This window comes from Protopterus annectens, chromosome 2.part1 (genome assembly GCF_019279795.1).
Source record: "Protopterus annectens isolate FY-2018-M chromosome 2.part1, PAN1.0, whole genome shotgun sequence".
NCBI classification, from domain to species: domain Eukaryota; kingdom Metazoa; phylum Chordata; order Ceratodontiformes; family Protopteridae; genus Protopterus; species Protopterus annectens.
In genome coordinates this window covers 694,718,944-694,737,408 of record NC_056729.1, presented here as the reverse complement: position 1 = coordinate 694,737,408, position 18,465 = coordinate 694,718,944, and the positions used below count along the sequence as shown (strand labels likewise).

Genomic DNA, 18,465 nt, shown 5'->3' with positions numbered 1-18,465 from the left:
CTGCAGTTGTCTGTTCTGGGGGGAGGCAAACAAATCTACTTGAGGTGTGTCTCATCAATGGACAATATCTAGAAAGGCATTCCTGTCCAGCATCCATCTGTGATTTGGAGAGGATGTCCTGCTGAGAAGGTCTGCTTGTTTGTTGTCCTGCGAGGGGGGTGTGGGATACCTGCAAATATAAGATGTGTTGTGAGGCTAGGCCCCAGATTAGTAAGATTGGTCTGCAAAGGTGGTACACTTTTGTCCCTCCCTGCTTGTTGAGGTACCACATAACTGTGGTGTTGTCTGTTATTATTTGGAGAACACCTGGTTGTAGGAGTGGAAGGAAGGCTTTCAAGTGCCAGAAGGACTGCTGTCACTTCCCTCATGTTGATGTGTTTGTTTTTTAAGGAAGGGTGCCACTTTGCTTGAACCCTGTAGCTTGCCATTGTGGCTCCCCATCCTAAGTCTGAAGCATCCGTATGCATGAACTGGTTTGGGAGAGGTAGCTGCAGCGGAAAGCCCGGATTCAGCTGGACTTGCTGAATCCACCATTTTAATTCTGACTGTAGGCAGGGCAGGAGAGTGATTTCTTGCTCTAGAGGTTGTTGGTGCTGAGACCATACATTTTTTTAGCTACCACTGTAGCTTTCGCATGTGCATTCTGGCTACTGGTAGGCATGGGGATGGCGGCTGCCATTAGGCCCAGGGTCCATAGGAATTGCCTTGCAGTTATTTGCTGGGTCTGCAGCAGAGCTTTGAAGTGGGAGGTCAGGGAGCTGACCTTGTCCTGGGATGGAAAGCTTTCATTATGTCTGTTTTGATCCTGCAACCTAGAAATATTTTGTCTTGTTCTGGGGTCAAGGAGGATTTTGGGAAGTTGAGTGTGAACTCCAGCCTTTGTAGTAACCACATGGTGAACTCTAGATGGATTAACAGGGTTTCCTAGCAGTCTGTTAGGATCAGGATGTCAATCAGGTAGGGGTAAACCTGGATCCCTTGTGTTTTGCAATAGGCTATGGCAGGTGCCAGGCATTCTGTGAACACTCTGGGGGTAGTGGACAAACCAAAGGGCAATGCAGTAAATTGGAAGGAAGAGGAGGGTCCAGAAAAACATAAGAATTGTCTGTGGGAAGGTAGAATGTGTATGTGCAGATAGGCTTCTTTCAGGTCACGTGTGGCCATGAATGCCTGGGCTGGTATGAAAGGGAGTAGATTTGGTAGGGATAGCATTCTGTAGGTGGGGACTTTTAAAAATAGGTTTAAGAAGGAAAGGTCTAGAATCAGTCTCCATGCTCCATCTTTTTTGGGGACCAGAAATAGTCTTGAATAGAAGTCCTTTCCTAACTGCCCTGGAGGGGCAGGTTCTACGGGGCCCAAGTTCAGAAGGTCTGTCAGAATATGTGGGAAGAGATGTCTCAGATTTTTTGGGGGGAAGGGGATACCCCTTAAGGGTAGCCTTTCTTTCCAGGAGAGGAAGTATCCTTTTTGAATAATTGCCAGAACCCATTTGTCTGTGTTGATGGTTTTCCAAAAGGGGAGGCAGTGGGAGAGGTGGGCAGAAAGGAGAAGGAGGGCAAGACACTCAAGTATTGTTGGAACCTCCTCTATCTTGAAATAGATGTCGAGAGAAGGTTCAAAGACAATTGGCCTGGAAGGGGTTTGTCTTCTGGCCCCTCTTGTGTCTGGAAGAAGTAGGTCCAGCTGGGGTAGGGTTTCTTCTGATAAAGGTGGCTTTGGCATGGTAATTCCTGTAATATTTAGGAATAGGGGACACCAGAAGATGCTTGATGTCTTGCAATTCCTTACTCTTTTCCTGCAGATTTTTGAATAGGTCAGCTGACTGTTTACCAAACAGGAAATTACGGTCCAGAGGGGCATCTAAGATTTGAGACTTGAAGTCTTCTGGTAAGTGTTGCAGACAAAGCCAGGAACATCTACTGAGTACAGTGGCAGATGCTGCAGAGCGTGCAGAGCCCTGTGCAGCATCATAACTGCATCTAATGGAGTGTATGGCTACTTGAACAGCCAGAGATAGTTTGGAAGAGATGTCAGATTTAGTGGGGCAGTCAGGAGTAGCAGCCAGCAGAGTAGCGGCTTGAGAGACTAGGCCAAAGCATATTTGGTCAAATGGGTTTGACAGTTGATGGCTCTAAAGGCCAATGTGGACGAGGTGTAAAACTTTTTACAATTATATCCACTGTTTTGCTGTCTTTGTCCATAGGTAAGAGAGAGGCAGATGGAATGAGTCTGGATTGTTTACCTGGTGAAATGGCAATCAAAGCAGGATCTGCCAGGGGAGGTTTGTCTAGAAATTTCTTGTCAACAGGCACCTTGTAGAGGCGGTCTGGCCTATTAGGGTAGGTGGCTGGGAATCTGGTGTCTGAGGCTGAGGAAAAGGGATCTAAACAGGCAAGAATAACAGGTGGAATGGCAGAAGGAGGGGATTCAACTTGTAATAGTTCAAAATACCTTTTTTCAGTATCAGACATTTGTGAGGTGTCCCATTTGAAGTATTCCTTCATTTTGGTTATGGTTTCACCAAAGGTGATATCCTCAGGAGGGAAGTCCCCTTCAATGGATTCATCTGGGGAATAATGCTCTTGAGGAGAGGCTATTTGGGAAATGTAAGAAGTAGATTCATCTGAAGATGAATAATAGGTCTCTTGCTCTTCTAACCTGTCTTGTGAGGTAGGTGGTGGAAGAGAGGAGGCAGGCCTAGGGCTGAGGAGAGGAAGAGTAGATGGAGAAGAGGCTGAAGGCCTAAGGGCCATAAAGGCCTGCATCAAAGATGAAGTGAAGGACTGCCAGTCTGGTAGGCCCTCGGTTGGTGTAGCCAGATGTTTGGTTTTCTGTTTCTTTTTGGAAGGGGTGGACTTAAGCCTAGGCCTGGAATTGGATGCCTGGCTAAGGGTAGCTGTGTCGGGAGGAGGAATTCCGGTTGGAGGCCCTGCTGTGTCTGGTTCCCCCTAAATCTCGTCGGTAGCCGATGTCTGGGTTGGCTCGGGGACGTACTTGTCATCAACTGCGAAGTGGCTTCCTCAAAGGTCACCGTGGAAGTCGACGGATCTGTCGGACATCCTTCAACTCCTAAATCGGTAGCTGGTGGGGAGTCTGAAAGCGGAGCAGCAGTGGAAGAGGACCTAGGAATCTTGGCCTTCCTTCATGGATGTTCAGTCGGGCTTCAAGACAGGATCCATCCTGAGTGCTAATTTTTTACACGCTTTTCTAGAGAGGTTAAGTGTAGCCAGAGGGTCTTAGAGCAAGAGTTGTGATCGTGTTCCGGCCAAGCAAAAAACACAGCGTCGTGCATGCCTTTATGGGGTATCTGGCGCCGCATTGGCATTGCCCTTTTTGATGACATCCACTAAAGATTACTACAACAAACCAAGCTTTAGCTAGAGGATAAAGAAGAAAACCCCAACAGGGTACTTAGCTTTAAGATATCTTATGTGAAGGAGCAAAGCACACAAAGTGACAGTCATCTGGGGCTGAAAAGTTCTGAGGTTCAGGTGTGTGCAGATGTCACATTTAAGGTCCCTGGTTTATGGTCCTACATGTGACATCCCATAACTATAACAGTCAAGCTGAAGCTTTTGTATCTGAGCTGACGACGGGTGGCCTGAGGTGGAAAATCCCACACAAAGAATACTGCAACATAGGAATAGAAGGACATCTGGTATTTATGTATTAAGAAGAGGAATTTTGCAATAATTATTTATCGACTGATTAAGGTTATCTTGTGAACTTTTCAAAATAATACTAGTGATATTTTAAAAACTTGATTGTTTCTGGAGGCAAGAGATTAAGTGCTAGGCGATAATGGAGAGTGCTACACTGAGCATATGTCGACTGTGACTCATAGACACGAGTTATTGGTCACAGCAATATATTCCCTTTGATTTTTTTCCTCTGAGATAAAAAAATTGCCATTTATCATAGCTTAGCTGTAAAGTTGTCTGTCATTGTTTCTTGGTCACTGCAATATAATCGATCTTTTATCCATTAAATGTGGGATGCTATCAAATGCTTTTTTGTAGTCTATCCATGCCATGCTTAGATTCTGCCCCTTTTTTCCATTCTCCATTATAACCTTATTTAACAACAAATGATCATTTGTTCCAGATGACTTTCTTTTGTTACCCTTTTATTCCATTGCCATGATTGAGTTTTCTTTTAAATGACTATAAACTCTGTCACTATCAATTCCAGTATATAGTTTATACATAATCTGAAGGCAAGTTATTGGTCTACAACTTTTAGGATAGCATGCAAATTCACTCTTAAGGAGTATTGCTTTTCCTGTTGTTAACCAGGCTGGCGATTATTCAGGGTGCACATATAAATAGTTCTTTCTCATGGCTAAATCTTCATGGAAAGATGTTAATACTTTTAGCTAGAAGTTAGATACTGCACCTAGGCCTGGGGTTTTCAGTTAAGAGCTTTTCTTAATTTTGTTTCAATTTCTGTGGGTGTTACTTCATGCCATTTCATATCCTGTACATTTGAACTTTTTTATTTTCTTTTACTTCTATCTGTTCAGCATCTTTGTTATGTTCCACAGGATTCTCATAGATGTTTATATTTCTTTTGCCTTGTTTCCAATTATCTATAAACCTTTTTTGGGTCATCAATAAATTGCTTATTTTGTACTTTTCCTTTACAACTATCTTCATGTCTTCTAAGTTTTTCTACCTGAGCTGATATCTTTAGTGTATTATTTGCAACAGCGAATAAACAGATCCTAATCTATTTTCTATGTTTGGTTGATTCACTTCAATTTGAAACAAAGTATACAATTTTCAGAAGTAATCTAATAGCCAATCTAATAGATCTGTGGAAGATCGACAGTCTCCAGGGTTGGGGAATATGCCCCTTTCCCACGAATTGTGCAATCTTTGAGTTACTACATATAACCTGCAAGGAGTATGGGTGGTGTAGAGGGGCTTGGCCTTTTGTTGTATTCATTATTGACGTAAACGTTCAGGTGTTTCAAAAATGTGTGTGTGTGTGTGTGTGTGTGTGTGTGTGTGTGTGTGTGTGTGTGTGTGTGTGTGTGTGTGTGTGTGTGTGTGTGTGTGTGTGTGTGTGTGTGTGTGTATAATATACACACATCTACATATACATGTATGTTATGGTTTACAATTAAATACACAAAGTCACTGCTGTTGACTGGCATGTGGTTGAAAGGCAGTTTTCAAATGGGCAGAATGCCAACTCAAAATACAGCGACTACACTACAGAGAATGGGTAGAGTAGTTTGAGCATCTGAGTTTGGCCTTGTGCACAGAGATCGCAGTTCAGTGAGGAACAGGGAATTAGCCCATTTCCTCACTGTAGTGCGATCTTAGAGATGGTACATATAAGTTGCAGGGGGTGTGGGGGGCACAGGGGGGCCTGCCCCCCTGTAAAATAGTAACTTTCTGTTGACTTTGGAATATCATGGTATGTGAAGGTGCAATGCATGGGTGACTGACATCACCTCCTGCTATGTCAAATACATAGAATTATGGGTGTGGATGTATTCAGTTTTGACCTGGCCGGAATTTCACTGTTCCAGTTTCAGGCTTTCAGGTCGACCATGTGATTGGTCAACCCATGCAGTTTTCCAAGTTTCAATAGTAAAACGTATGTGATGTATACTACTATATATACCTGTTTTAAACAATAACACGGGCAGTCTTACCAAGGTGAGATTTCTGAGTTTATATTTAGATAATCTATTTTTCATCAATGAGCTCAGTCATACAGAAATCTCTATCATATGGATAAGCTAACATTACCAATAATTTGAGGTACAACTTTAAGTTATGGTAGGATTTACTCTCTGTTGGTTAAGGTTTGGTTTCAGAGCAAAACATACGAGATTGACAGGGTCTATATTAGTTCATCGACAGCTTAGGTTGTCGAATCTGTAATGATCGACACCTAAGCGTCGAACTTGCAAAATTTCGAACGGTCATTTAAGCGAATTCATTCCTCGGGAAAGAAGTCGCTTGGCCGTTATCGGGGGATTTGCCCTTTTGGCAATGTGGAGCGATCTTGGAGTTGGTATATTTAGTTGGGGGGTGTGGGGGGGGGCAAAGCTCCCCACTTTATTTAGGTTGAAAAGTTAATTTTGTTCACGGATGGCCTACTGAATTCTTTCCTGAGGAAAGAATTCGCTTAAATGGCCATTCGCGATTTTGCAAGTTCGACGCTTCGGTGTCGATCATTACAGATTCAACAACCTAAGCTTTCGATGAACTAATATAGACCCAACTGGCACTCTTAAGCATGAGAAAATCCCATACTAACCCATACTCCTATGCCATATATTATTGCACTTATATCATGTTTTTATAAGAAACAACAATTTTTACAGTTTGTAGTATCCTTACATAATGAATGCAGTTATTTTAAAAATTCACATGCTGATAAACCTATAACTTTGTATTGTGCATTCAAAAATCTGACATAACATTCTTGGTGAAAATTGGAAGATTATTTTAGGAAATAGTGATATTGCCATGGTTCTTGGGGATAGTCCATCTTTTGTTTATAGAAGTAATTCAAGTATTAAACAAATGCTTGAATCCAATAGACTGTCGCAAAAAGCCCCTATTGGATGAGGAGTGGGTATGTTTAAATGCAAGGGATGCAGATCTTGTAGACTTATTTATGCAGGCCCACACATTTTTTTAACACACTTAGAAAGGACATTAATGGTTCCTGGTAGATGTGATTGTGGCACTTCAGACACTGTATACATTGCCGCTTTGCTCATCATGTCCTGGTTTTTATATAGAAATGTCAACTAGTGCTTTAAGGAAGAGAATTCAAGAACATGAATACGCTATAAAAAAGAAAAATTCTAATAATGCTTTTACAAGCATTCTAGTGAGTGTGTAAATTGTAAAAAAATTACTTTCTCCATTTTACAGGTTGTTCAAAAGGATTTAAGGTGAGGTAATTTCAGAAATGTGGTTGAACAGAGGGAGACAGAATGGAAAATTAGGCTTTCCTCTTACGTTTCTCCTGGTCTTAATGATGTTGTCAAAATAAAGTGTTAAATACAGGAAATCAGTTGTGAATTAAACTTGCAAAATATGCTGTTTCTTTAACAAATTTTTTTCTATGGAGCTTTGTGATGCTGGAAATAATTGTAATTAATTGGTAAATGAAACTGATTGGTCAATTTTAATTTAAAAGTGAGTGATGGTTGTTCGGTATTCAGTTTCTCATGAAGTCTGTGTGACGAATAGCGAATATTAAAGTTTAACTACTCTAAAAACTTTTAACTTGGTGTTCTCCTCGTGCTTTATTTGTGTTACTTCTTTAGAAATTTGACTTATTTAAATGAAACATTCACATACATCTTGGCTGGCTAACTATATAGTGTCTTCATAATGCAGGACTTCTCTTTACTACAGTGTAATTAACTGGTACTAGAATTTTGGTTCTTAAAAACATGAAAAAATGAACGTTTGCATTCACTGTCCTAATATTTATAAAGGTACTTTGCCGCAGCACCACCACCGCGGGTACTGAAATGTAAAGTACCTTTTAATATTTATAAGGGTACTTTACATTTCAGTACCCGCGGTGGTGGTGCTGCGGTAGTGTTGTCGCCTCACAGTAAGACGCTGTCCAGTTTGATTCTCAGCTAGAGCGTCTTCTGCATGGAGACATGCGTGAATGGGCGTACCTTCAATGAAGGTTGTGCGTCGGGGCTGGTAACTTGGCACGTTAAAATCAACTACCAATTATTAGTGGACCGGAGTTCCGTTGTGGCGACCCCTAACCGGGAAAAGCCAAAAGACACAACAACTTTACATTTCAGTGAAAATATTTTAAAGTTCCAGAATTAAACATGACAGCTTCACAAAATGAAAAGTTGAATTTACTGAGTGAGCTCTACATTTGACATGTCCATGATATATTAACACAGTCTGTGACAGAAATTTTACGAAAAGTGTAAACTACTCATGTGTCCTGCTTGATGGAAGCTTTGGGCAACATAGCACCTGAAAGCCTCAATTATATGCCCTTCTGAACTGCAAAATAATGATAATGTAGCTTCTAACAGTATCCTGGCTACACTGACATTTAAAGAAAATTTAAATGGATAAGCACACTGGCACTAAAATGCATTAATCTTGACTTTTACCTATTTAGCATTTGTTTCTGTCATTTTCTAATGGTCTGACAATGAACATAAACTCACCTGGGACAGTCATGATGGTGACTTGAGAAAAATCACATACAACATCAGGCAAAGGATACTGACAGGGATCACCAATTTCATATATCAACTGTTCAGCAACAGTGCCAAAGGAAACCAAACCTCCTGTGTTAGGGGGCTTGCTCACAATAAATCTTCCATCAGATGAGCACTCCACAATTGGAAATCCTATGTTATCCCTGCAAAACACAAAAACAATTCAGGGTATCTGTTCATAAATTAAAGGAATACTGTGATTAACTGTATTTTAATTTCATTATTCGACACCAGTAGGCTGAAATTACTGCAGTATTGTTGGTAAAAAGTCTTACAGTTATTGCCCCTTGTATCTGTCATTAACCAGTTAAAAACTGACCCACCGTGAACCAACTAAACTTGCTAAAAGTATGTATTTTCCATTTTAAGTCATTCTTCATACTACATGCAGCTCCAATGCTGCACATGAATTCAAGGTCATAAAATATTGTCATAGTTCTTTGTCAGTATGTCACCTATACTTTTTCAGGATTCACAGTACTACTATTATAATACAAAAAATGTGCACTGTACAACACACCTTCTTATCTGAGTGTTTCACAAACTGGGTACTTCTCTCTTTACTTATTAGCTGCACTTACCCTTATATTCTGCCACTTTTTCACTTTCTGTTTTAATCTCCAGAATTTGTAATGCATTTTACACACACTCAATGCAAAGGCTGTCTTTTATGATAAATCCATCATGTACTCTGGTGGGCACAAAATGAAAACTTGTGACCCTATGCTCTAAAATGGAGACTGTGCACAAAATTCAACTGGTCCACGTACTGCCTGCTCAAACAACACTATGCAAAACAAACCCTGCTCCTCATACATTAAAATCTACCCAAAGAAAGAATTATTAAAAAAACACAGATCTAAAATGTTAAATGCTGCCAAAGTCCCAGAGTGAGTCAGGATGGAAGAAAGTCATCATGACGCTGAGACTGAAAGAAGAAGGATTTAAAATACATAATAAGAAGGCAACATGGATATGGAGGTTTGACATTTTTTCCAAACATCGCACCACACAATGTAGAAAGTGACTCAGGGGGCACAATAAACAGTTTACAATAGTTTAAAAAAATAGTTGGTTTGTCTCCAAGTCCTGTGAGAGTAATAGAAAAGTAGTGCATTTGTGTATGGGAGTGGAGTTGACTGGACACAATCACATGACTGCAGCACAACTGTGAAAAAAGCACATCCAAGCTTAAAATAAAAAAAAAAACTTGAGAAATGAGACAAACTACTCAACAGTCAATAGCAATCTGATAAGCAGGCAGCTGATGCAAGAAATAATCTACAAGACCGTAAGAGTATCATTTAGGCCAAGAAAAATCTTTTTCACCAGGTACTGATCTCAGAAAGACATTTTTCAGTGATCAATAAAAGAACACTATGATCAAAAATTTTTAAAAAAATGTTTTTTTCTCTTACGATGATGATCAACAAACTAATTGCCTTGCAGAACTAAAAGTAATTATGCAAAAAATTATTTTATCCCAAAATGGTCTGATTTGGTTTATCATACTGACACAGTTTTGTATTTTTGGCAAAGCCTTCTCCTTCTCAAAACATACTATAACCACAAAGATTACGATTCATAATAAAATAGTGAAGCAGAAAATAATGACCTGCAGAGCAATGAAAACAAATAAAATAAATTCCACAAAAGTCACAATGCAAGTGAAAGGACAGAGGGAATCAAACTTAGGACTACATGATGAAATCTACTAACACCTTTATACTAAATTTTCTAAACAATACTTCAAGGACTGCAGCATCACTTCATGCTGCATGAACAATATGCACTGAAATATGAAACCAAATGCCTGTTGTCATACCTCTCAAATGTCCCTGATTTTCCAGCATGTCCTTGATTGTGCCTCATGTTTTTGGCCAATTCCTCATAATTTTTTTCGATTTTCTGGTAAATTACAGTGTTACAGTAAATAAATAATGGCAGACATTACAAATTTATTCTTACTGTTCAGAAAATGCATGTTTATGTTAAACAGTTTGTTTTATTAACTTTGTAAGTGAATTGCTCCTCATTTTGTGTGTTTTCTCCCGCCCAACCTCTGTTATTTTTGGCATTGTCCCTGATTCATAAACAAAGAAGTTGAGAGTTACATCTCATGTAGGGCAAAAATTCACTATGTTCTTATCCTCACATAATGAAATGTGCGTGTGCAAACTGCTGAACCACTGAAACAATGGGGACAGCAACAAAACTGGAAGGGCAATAATTTAGCAATAATCCATGACTGAATATGTTTTTCACAGGATTTACCTATAGTTGCCATGGTCTGATCACAAAAGTGAAGCCTGGAGGATTAAACAAGCAAACCATGGGGAAAACTCTGTGATATCCCCACCCAGTCAGGGATTATTGCTATTATACAATGACATTATAAAAGAAAGAAATTACTTACCGATACTTGCGTATTATCGCAACCAGATTTGTAAGCAGGCATAATTTGCGATGTTCTTGCAAAAGGAATTTATCTTATAGTAAAAAGGGGTGTGTAAATTCCCAAGTACTATTTTATCACATTAGTTGTGAAACAGGGACAGGAATAATGGCAAAATTCCTCTTCCTGGGTAGCGTCCTTTACCAACATAAAGAATAGTTGTGTAAAATCTTACCATAACCATAACCATAGATGTCCTTCTCTTTCATGTTGCAGTATTCTTTGTGTGGGATTTTCCACCTCCACGCGTACGTCGGCTCCTATACAAAAACTTCAGCTTGGCTGTTGTAGTTGCGTGGGACGTCACATGTAGGACCATAAACCAGGGACCTTAAATGTGACGTCTGCATGCACAGACCTCAGAACTTGAAAGCCCAGCTGGAGTAGAGTAGCCAGTGATGTCAGTCATAGGGTGAAGGAGCCATTATGTGGTTAAATTGGTCACAGGGTAGGTTATAACCCCCAAGAGACCTAAGACAGATCAGTAATGAGGGAGAGAAAGGATAAGAGGGTTAGGTGGGTGGGACGGAATACTGCAATATGGAAGAGAAGGATATTTATGGTTATGGTAAGATTTGACACAACTATTTTATATCCTTTGATTCCTATGTTGCAGTACTCTTGATATGGGAGAGTACCACAGCTTAGTTTGAAGGACGGGAGGAGGTAGAAGAGGCTGATTCCACAAAGCCCTGCAGGATTGCTCTGGCAAATCCTGCACGTGCTCTGTAGACAATGGTTAATTGTACTGTGAAAGTGTGAATGGCTGACCATGTGGCTGCTTCTAGAATGGAAGCAGTGTCCAGGCCTTTTAAGAATGCTTTGGAGGCTGCCACTGCTCTGGTGGAGTGAGCTTTAACTCCCTGTTGGAATTTTTTGCCATGGTGTGAATAACATAGGCAAATAGCTTTTCTAAACCAACATGCAATTGTTTGCTTGGAGACTGCCTTGCCCGAGGCCCTGAGATGGAAGGAAACAAAGAGCTGATTGGATTTTCTTATGGATTTTTTTTTGTCTAGGTAAAATCTTAGCTGTCTGTGTACATCCAGGGAGTGGAGTATTCTCTTGCTTTCGTTGGTAGGAGAGGGGTAGAAGGTGGATAGATGAATAGATTGGTTTAAGGTTCATAGGTTCATACTAGGCTATTTGCCCTAGGGCATTTATAAGCCTAGCCAGAGTGTGTTTGGCTTTCGCCACCCATTTTAAATTAATTTTGCTATGCCCTTTTTCGAGGTTAGTATACTGTGCCTCTGTCTAACAGTGACACAGAAGTGATACCCGGGGTAAACCTACGATCTCCCATCCACTCATCAAGATTCCTCTTGAAGAGAGTCAATGAGGGACTCTGCCTAACCTGGACTGGGATTTTATTCCAGAGTGAAGGGAGCCTCTGGGTTATGAATCTGTCCCTCCAGCATGTCCTGTTTATTTCAGTGCTTAGGTTCAAGTCTCTCGAGAGCGTAGCTCGATGGGATTTGGTTTTTCTGAGGGGCAGCATGTCCATTAATTCCGGGTTGGACATGGCTTTATACATCAGACACAGATTGCCTCTGAGCAGGCGGTATGCCACTGAGTAGAGCTGGAGTTTCTTTAACCGGACAGCATATGGCATCTGTTTGAGCCCTTTGATCTTCTTGATGAGGTACTTTTGGGGTCTTTCCAGTTGCTGCAGGTGTCTGGTAAGGTACATCCCAAAATGGGCATTGTACTCAATTATGGGCCTGATGAGGGATGAGTAAAGAGGCACGATGACCTCCCCTGATCTAGATGTGAATCCCTTCATGATAAGGTGGGCTATATAAAATGTTTTTCTAACCACTTTGGCCACGTGGTTGTCAAAAAAGAGACTGCTATCAACTTGGGTCCCCAGGTCCCTAATTACTTCTTCTGTACTTAATGGATTACCACCTATGTGGTAATTTGTGGGCACTTTGTTTTTGCCAAAAGGAATGACTATACACTTTTTGGCGTTTAGCTTGAGGCCATGGCCCTGGCACCAGTTGTCTGTTTCTATGAGGCCCTTTTGGAGGATGCTTGTGTCGGCTGGAGAGTCGATTATGGCGCCCAGTTTACAGTCATCTGCGAACTTGGTCAGCCACAGTCCTTCCGTGTTGGTCTGTACCTCCGAGAAATATATACTGAACAAGAGAGGTCCCAGGACTGAGCCTTGTGGGACGCCACTTGTAACTGGTTTGGAATCTGACATGGCTCCAGCAATTCTAACCATGTGGGTTCTGTCCTTGAGCCAGTTTGCAACCCATCTAGTGACATAGGGGTTTATATTTAAGCTGGTGAGCTTATCTATAATGCCCGAGTGGGGTATTGTATCGAAGGCTTTTGCGAGGTCCAATCGTCTCGTCAATGGCCTTGGTGACTGTTTCAAAGAAATCGACCAGGTTTAAGAGGCAGGATCTGCCCTTAACAAAGCCAAACTGGGTAGGATCCAGTGTCTGTAGGTCCCCAATATCTTTATTTATGAGGTCCATGATGATCCTTTCCATAGCTTTGCAGATCAAGCTAGTCAGGCTTATGAGGCGATAGTTTCCAGGATCCGTTGAGGCACCACCTTTGTGGAGAGGGACCACTGTTGCTGTACGCAACTCTTTGGGTACATATCCTGTAGTAAGGCTGAGATTGAACAGTAGTTTTATGTTTGGGTTTAGCTCTTCTTGGAGTTCATGTAGGACGCAGCCCGGGACACCGTCTGGTCCCATTGATGCTGTGTTTTTTGCTTTGGAGAGGGCGGCTCTAACCTAAGCATCTGAGATGTCAGGGGGGCAGCACTCTGCTGGGATAGATATTTGTCCTTTTGGTGGGAGAAGTTTGCGCTGAACCTGTCAGCTAGGATGTTGGCAATGTCTGTGGGTTCGGTGTATTTTTGTCATTTTGGACTAATTCTGAGCATATCTCGAATTCCGCCCAGGTTCCTAACATAACTAAAGAAAGCCTTGTGATTATCCTTAGTGTCCTGTGCAATTTTTCTCTCGAAGCTGGCCTTAGACGATTTTATGAGTGCCCGTAGTTTTTTGCTAATACTGATCAGAGATGCCTTCCCTTTTTGGGATTTTGCTCTATCATGTAGTAGCTTCCTCCTTCTATTGTATAGTTTGTTTATGGCTGGGGTCCACCAGACAGGACGCCTGCCTTTGGAGGATTGGGTCTTGGTTTTATATGGGATTGCATGATCCATGCATTCCTGAAGGTGTTCATAGAATGCATTTATAAAGGATTCTGCGGTCTGGGCCGTATTTTCCACAGGCCCGGGGGCTTTGAAGGATTCCACCTCGGTTTTGAGGAGTGTGAAATTTGCTTTAGAGAAGTTTTTCACTGTGGTTTTCTGGGCAGGGGGTGGGGTCGGGATGTGAATATCCAGTGAGATTAGTTTATGGTCTGATCTTACCAGTGAGGGATACACTTCTGGTCTGGAGCATAGAGTCCCCATGTTGGTGATGATCAGGTCCAGTATGTTTTCCCCTCTTGTGGGAGTGGTAACAAGTTGTTCCATAGCATTTGAGTTTATAAATTCTAGGAACCTTTGGGCTAGGGTGTTGGAACTAGAGTAATGCTCCCAGTCTATGTTTGGGTAGTTGAAGTCACCCAATATAATGGTGTTTGGAGAGAACTTCATTTTTTCCAGTGTTCTCAGGAAGGCCGAGTGGGGTTCCTGGGTTTGGGAGGGTGGTCTGTAGCAGGCTATAAACTGGAAGGCAGTTTTACCCACTGTTAGTTGCACATGGATAGTCTCTGATGCTTCGTGCTGTGCCACCAACCTGGAGGTGTGGGTATCTTTGATGAATAATGATACTCCCCCTCCTCTTGTGGTTCGGTCCAAGTTTTGGGGCCGAAAAGCATGGTATTAGGTTTAACCTGGTAGTGCTGGGGTGCTCTCGGGAGCCTTGAACCAGGTTTCTGTTACTGCACAGATATCGATGTTCTCCATGCTAAGGAGAGTTTCGAGTGCGTGCATCTTGAGGTTTAGACTTCTGGCGTTGAGTAGCATTACTCTTAGTTTCTTATCCCTTGTGATACCTATGGAGGTTGGTTTGTCTTTCGAGCCTTGCCTAAAAAAGGCACTATGGGGGTAGCAAGAGCCTTTGCCAATATCCGAAAGTCCAGGGGTGACAGGTGCAAGCCGTCCCTAGCGAAGCATCGTGGCTTGTAGAGCATGTCATCCCAGGCTGACAGGCATTGGATCCCCTTTGAATTACACCAATACTTAAGCTAATTGTTGAAATTGATCATCTTGTCTTCATATTGTGGCATCATTCTTGGTGAGGGTAAGATGCTACTCAAGGCCAGGGTCATACCGGCCTGGGCTACATGCTCAAGAGAGCTCCTCTATGTCTCTTTTCATGTAGTCCAGGGAGGTACGTCTCATGTCATTCACACCAGCATGGACAATGACTGAGTCATATTTGTACTTGCCTTGGAGTGACCTGAGTGTTTGTGTTATGTGGCGGATCCTAGCGCCCGACAGGCAGCTCACCGTGACCTTCTCCTTCTTCAGCCTGGTGAGCGGGACGTCAGTCTGCCTGACGATAGAGTCACCTATTACAAGTGTATCAGGTGTGTTGTTTAGCCTTAAGGGCTGTGACTGTTCGGCACACTGGCTTTGTGAGCTATGTGTTGCACGTGTTTTGTTTTGGGGTAGCGGTTGCTTGGGTGTCTGCTTTGGAGGTCTCTGCTGCTTAGGCAGATTTTTATTTAGAGCCTCCGAGTATGTTTTTGTGTGTTTATGTGTTTGGTTTGCTGTCGTGGTAGGTCTATGTGAGACTGGAATTGTAGTGAGTGTGGTTTCCTTCTCCTCCTAACTGGTTACGCCAGTACTGAGTTGAGAGAGCTTAGCCTCCAGTTTGGCTATATGGTTGCATCTCTCACATGTGTTGGAATTTGTTGGGAGGATGAGAGGGTTGTCTGTGTACATGAGGCAGTTGTAACATTGCCTCAAGATTCCCAGATTCACCAGCTGGACCAGACAGGAGATTGACAACTGACCTTTGGACATGCTAGAATAGTATTGGGAATTCCTTTATAATTGAAAAAAGGGCCAATGGGGAACAAGGTACTCAAGGGGAGTTCGTGAGGGTGTAGTGCTTTTAATTTTTTAGTGCTGACTTAGTGAGCAAGTGCCAGGTAACTTAAATACAATGTGTTACAGGTAACTTAAATGCAAAAACGACAAACAGTAAATTTCTTTCAAGTGAAACAAGGAAATAAGTACAGTAAGCAATGCAGATATCACTAGGGATCCACAGAAGCGCTGAAAAGCCGCATTTTGGGTGGAATTAGCGTTTCAGGGAAATAACAAGCAAACAAACAACAAGCATACAAACAAAGCTAGATTCAGCAGGCCTGGATCTTGTCTATGCTACAGAAAACAAGATGTACCAATTTCAGTAAGAAACAGTTCAAATAAGGACAGATCAATGCCCACCTTCGGCATAAAGGAAGGGTTAGTTCTTAGTGTTACCCTGTCCTTGTGGAAGGTAGTGTATGGAGGGCAGGCCATGAGGACCTGTAATTCAGATGCCCTTCTGGCTGAAGTTGTGGCCACTAGCAGGACTGTCTTCCATGTGCACATTTGCAGAGTAGCCATACTAGCAAGTTCAAATGGAGACTGGGTTAGTTTTTCCAGGATGAAGTTTAGGTCCCATGGTGGTGGGATGGGTTTGCTTGGTGGTCCGATGTATAAGACTCCTTTTAAGAATAGCTTCACATCAAGCCTGGCTAATAGGGGAGGGTCTAAAGGCAGGCAGGCTGAGATTGCTGAAAGGTGGACTTTCACTGAAGAGTAAGAAAGCCCCCTTACTAGTTGACACACATAGGCAAGGGCTAGGGGAATCTGCAGTGCATGGATCCCTGCCCTTGCTCGGACGCCATTTTGAAAATCTCTCCCATTTAGCTAAGTAAGATTTTCTTGTAGTAGGTTTCCTGGTCTCCCTCAGGACTGAAAGCATGTCCTGTGAGTAGTGGTGCCTGAAGGGAATTACAAATGTATCACCAACAGTGTCAGTGGTATTGAGAAGTAGGGGAACCAGTGCTGCCTTGGCCAGTAGGGGTCACCAACAAGATTTTGGTTCATCTCCTGATTTACAGGAGAACGTTTTGAATTAATGGGAAGGGAGTAAAAGCATACAGAAACCTTCCCTTCCATGAAATGCTGAATGCGTCTATTCTCCAAGCTAGTGGGGAGCAGCTCTGCAGTTGTCTGTTCTGGGGGGAGGCAAACAAATCTACTTGAGGTGTGTCTCATCAATGGACAATATCTAGAAAGGCATTCCTGTCCAGCATCCATCTGTGATTTGGAGAGGATGTCCTGCTGAGAAGGTCTGCTTGTTTGTTGTCCTGCGAGGGGGGTGTGGGATACCTGCAAATATAAGATGTGTTGTGAGGCTAGGCCCCAGATTAGTAAGATTGGTCTGCAAAGGTGGTACACTTTTGTCCCTCCCTGCTTGTTGAGGTACCACATAACTGTGGTGTTGTCTGTTATTATTTGGAGAACACCTGGTTGTAGGAGTGGAAGGAAGGCTTTCAAGTGCCAGAAGGACTGCTGTCACTTCCCTCATGTTGATGTGTTTGTTTTTTAAGGAAGGGTGCCACTTTGCTTGAACCCTGTAGCTTGCCATTGTGGCTCCCCATCCTAAGTCTGAAGCATCCGTATGCATGAACTGGTTTGGGAGAGGTAGCTGCAGCGGAAAGCCCGGATTCAGCTGGACTTGCTGAATCCACCATTTTAATTCTGACTGTAGGCAGGGCAGGAGAGTGATTTCTTGCTCTAGAGGTTGTTGGTGCTGAGACCATACATTTTTTTAGCTACCACTGTAGCTTTCGCATGTGCATTCTGGCTACTGGTAGGCATGGGGATGGCGGCTGCCATTAGGCCCAGGGTCCATAGGAATTGCCTTGCAGTTATTTGCTGGGTCTGCAGCAGAGCTTTGAAGTGGGAGGTCAGGAGCTGACCTTGTCCTGGGATGGAAAGCTTTCATTATGTCTGTTTTGATCCTGCAACCTAGAAATATTTTGTCTTGTTCTGGGGTCAAGGAGGATTTTGGGAAGTTGAGTGTGAACTCCAGCCTTTGTAGTAACCACATGGTGAACTCTAGATGGATTAACAGGGTTTCCTAGCAGTCTGTTAGGATCAGGATGTCAATCAGGTAGGGGTAAACCTGGATCCCTTGTGTTTTGCAATAGGCTATGGCAGGTGCCAGGCATTCTGTGAACACTCTGGGGTAGTGGACAAACCAAAGGGCAATGCAGTAAATTGGAAGGAAGAGGAGGGTCCAGAAAAACATAAGAATTGTCTGTGGGAAGGTAGAATGTGTATGTGCAGATAGGCTTCTTTCAGGTCACGTGTGGCCATGAATGCCTGGGCTGGTATGAAAGGGAGTAGATTTGGTAGGGATAGCATTCTGTAGGTGGGGACTTTTAAAAATAGGTTTAAGAAGGAAAGGTCTAGAATCAGTCTCCATGCTCCATCTTTTGGGGACCAGAAATAGTCTTGAATAGAAGTCCTTTCCTAACTGCCCTGGAGGGGCAGGTTCTACGGGGCCCAAGTTCAGAAGGTCTGTCAGAATATGTGGGAAGAGATGTCTCAGATTTTTTGGGGGGAAGGGGATACCCCTTAAGGGTAGCCTTTCTTTCCAGGAGAGGAAGTATCCTTTTGAATAATTGCCAGAACCCATTTGTCTGTGTTGATGGTTTTCCAAAAGGGGAGGCAGTGGGAGAGGTGGGCAGAAAGGAGAAGGAGGGCAAGACACTCAAGTATTGTTGG

The 18,465-nt window shown here is 42.5% G+C and overlaps 1 protein-coding gene across 1 annotated transcript in view; it reads right to left on the bottom strand.

The window, feature by feature from the left end:
* The window catches only part of LOC122794902, a 2,498,277-nt gene that overhangs the window by 1,208,445 nt on the left and 1,271,367 nt on the right, over window positions 1-18,465 (bottom strand). The window contains exon 9 of the mRNA XM_044063498.1: window positions 8,186-8,382. Coding sequence (XP_043919433.1) covers window positions 8,186-8,382 — 197 coding nt within the window. The remainder of the gene's footprint in view (window positions 1-8,185; window positions 8,383-18,465) is intronic.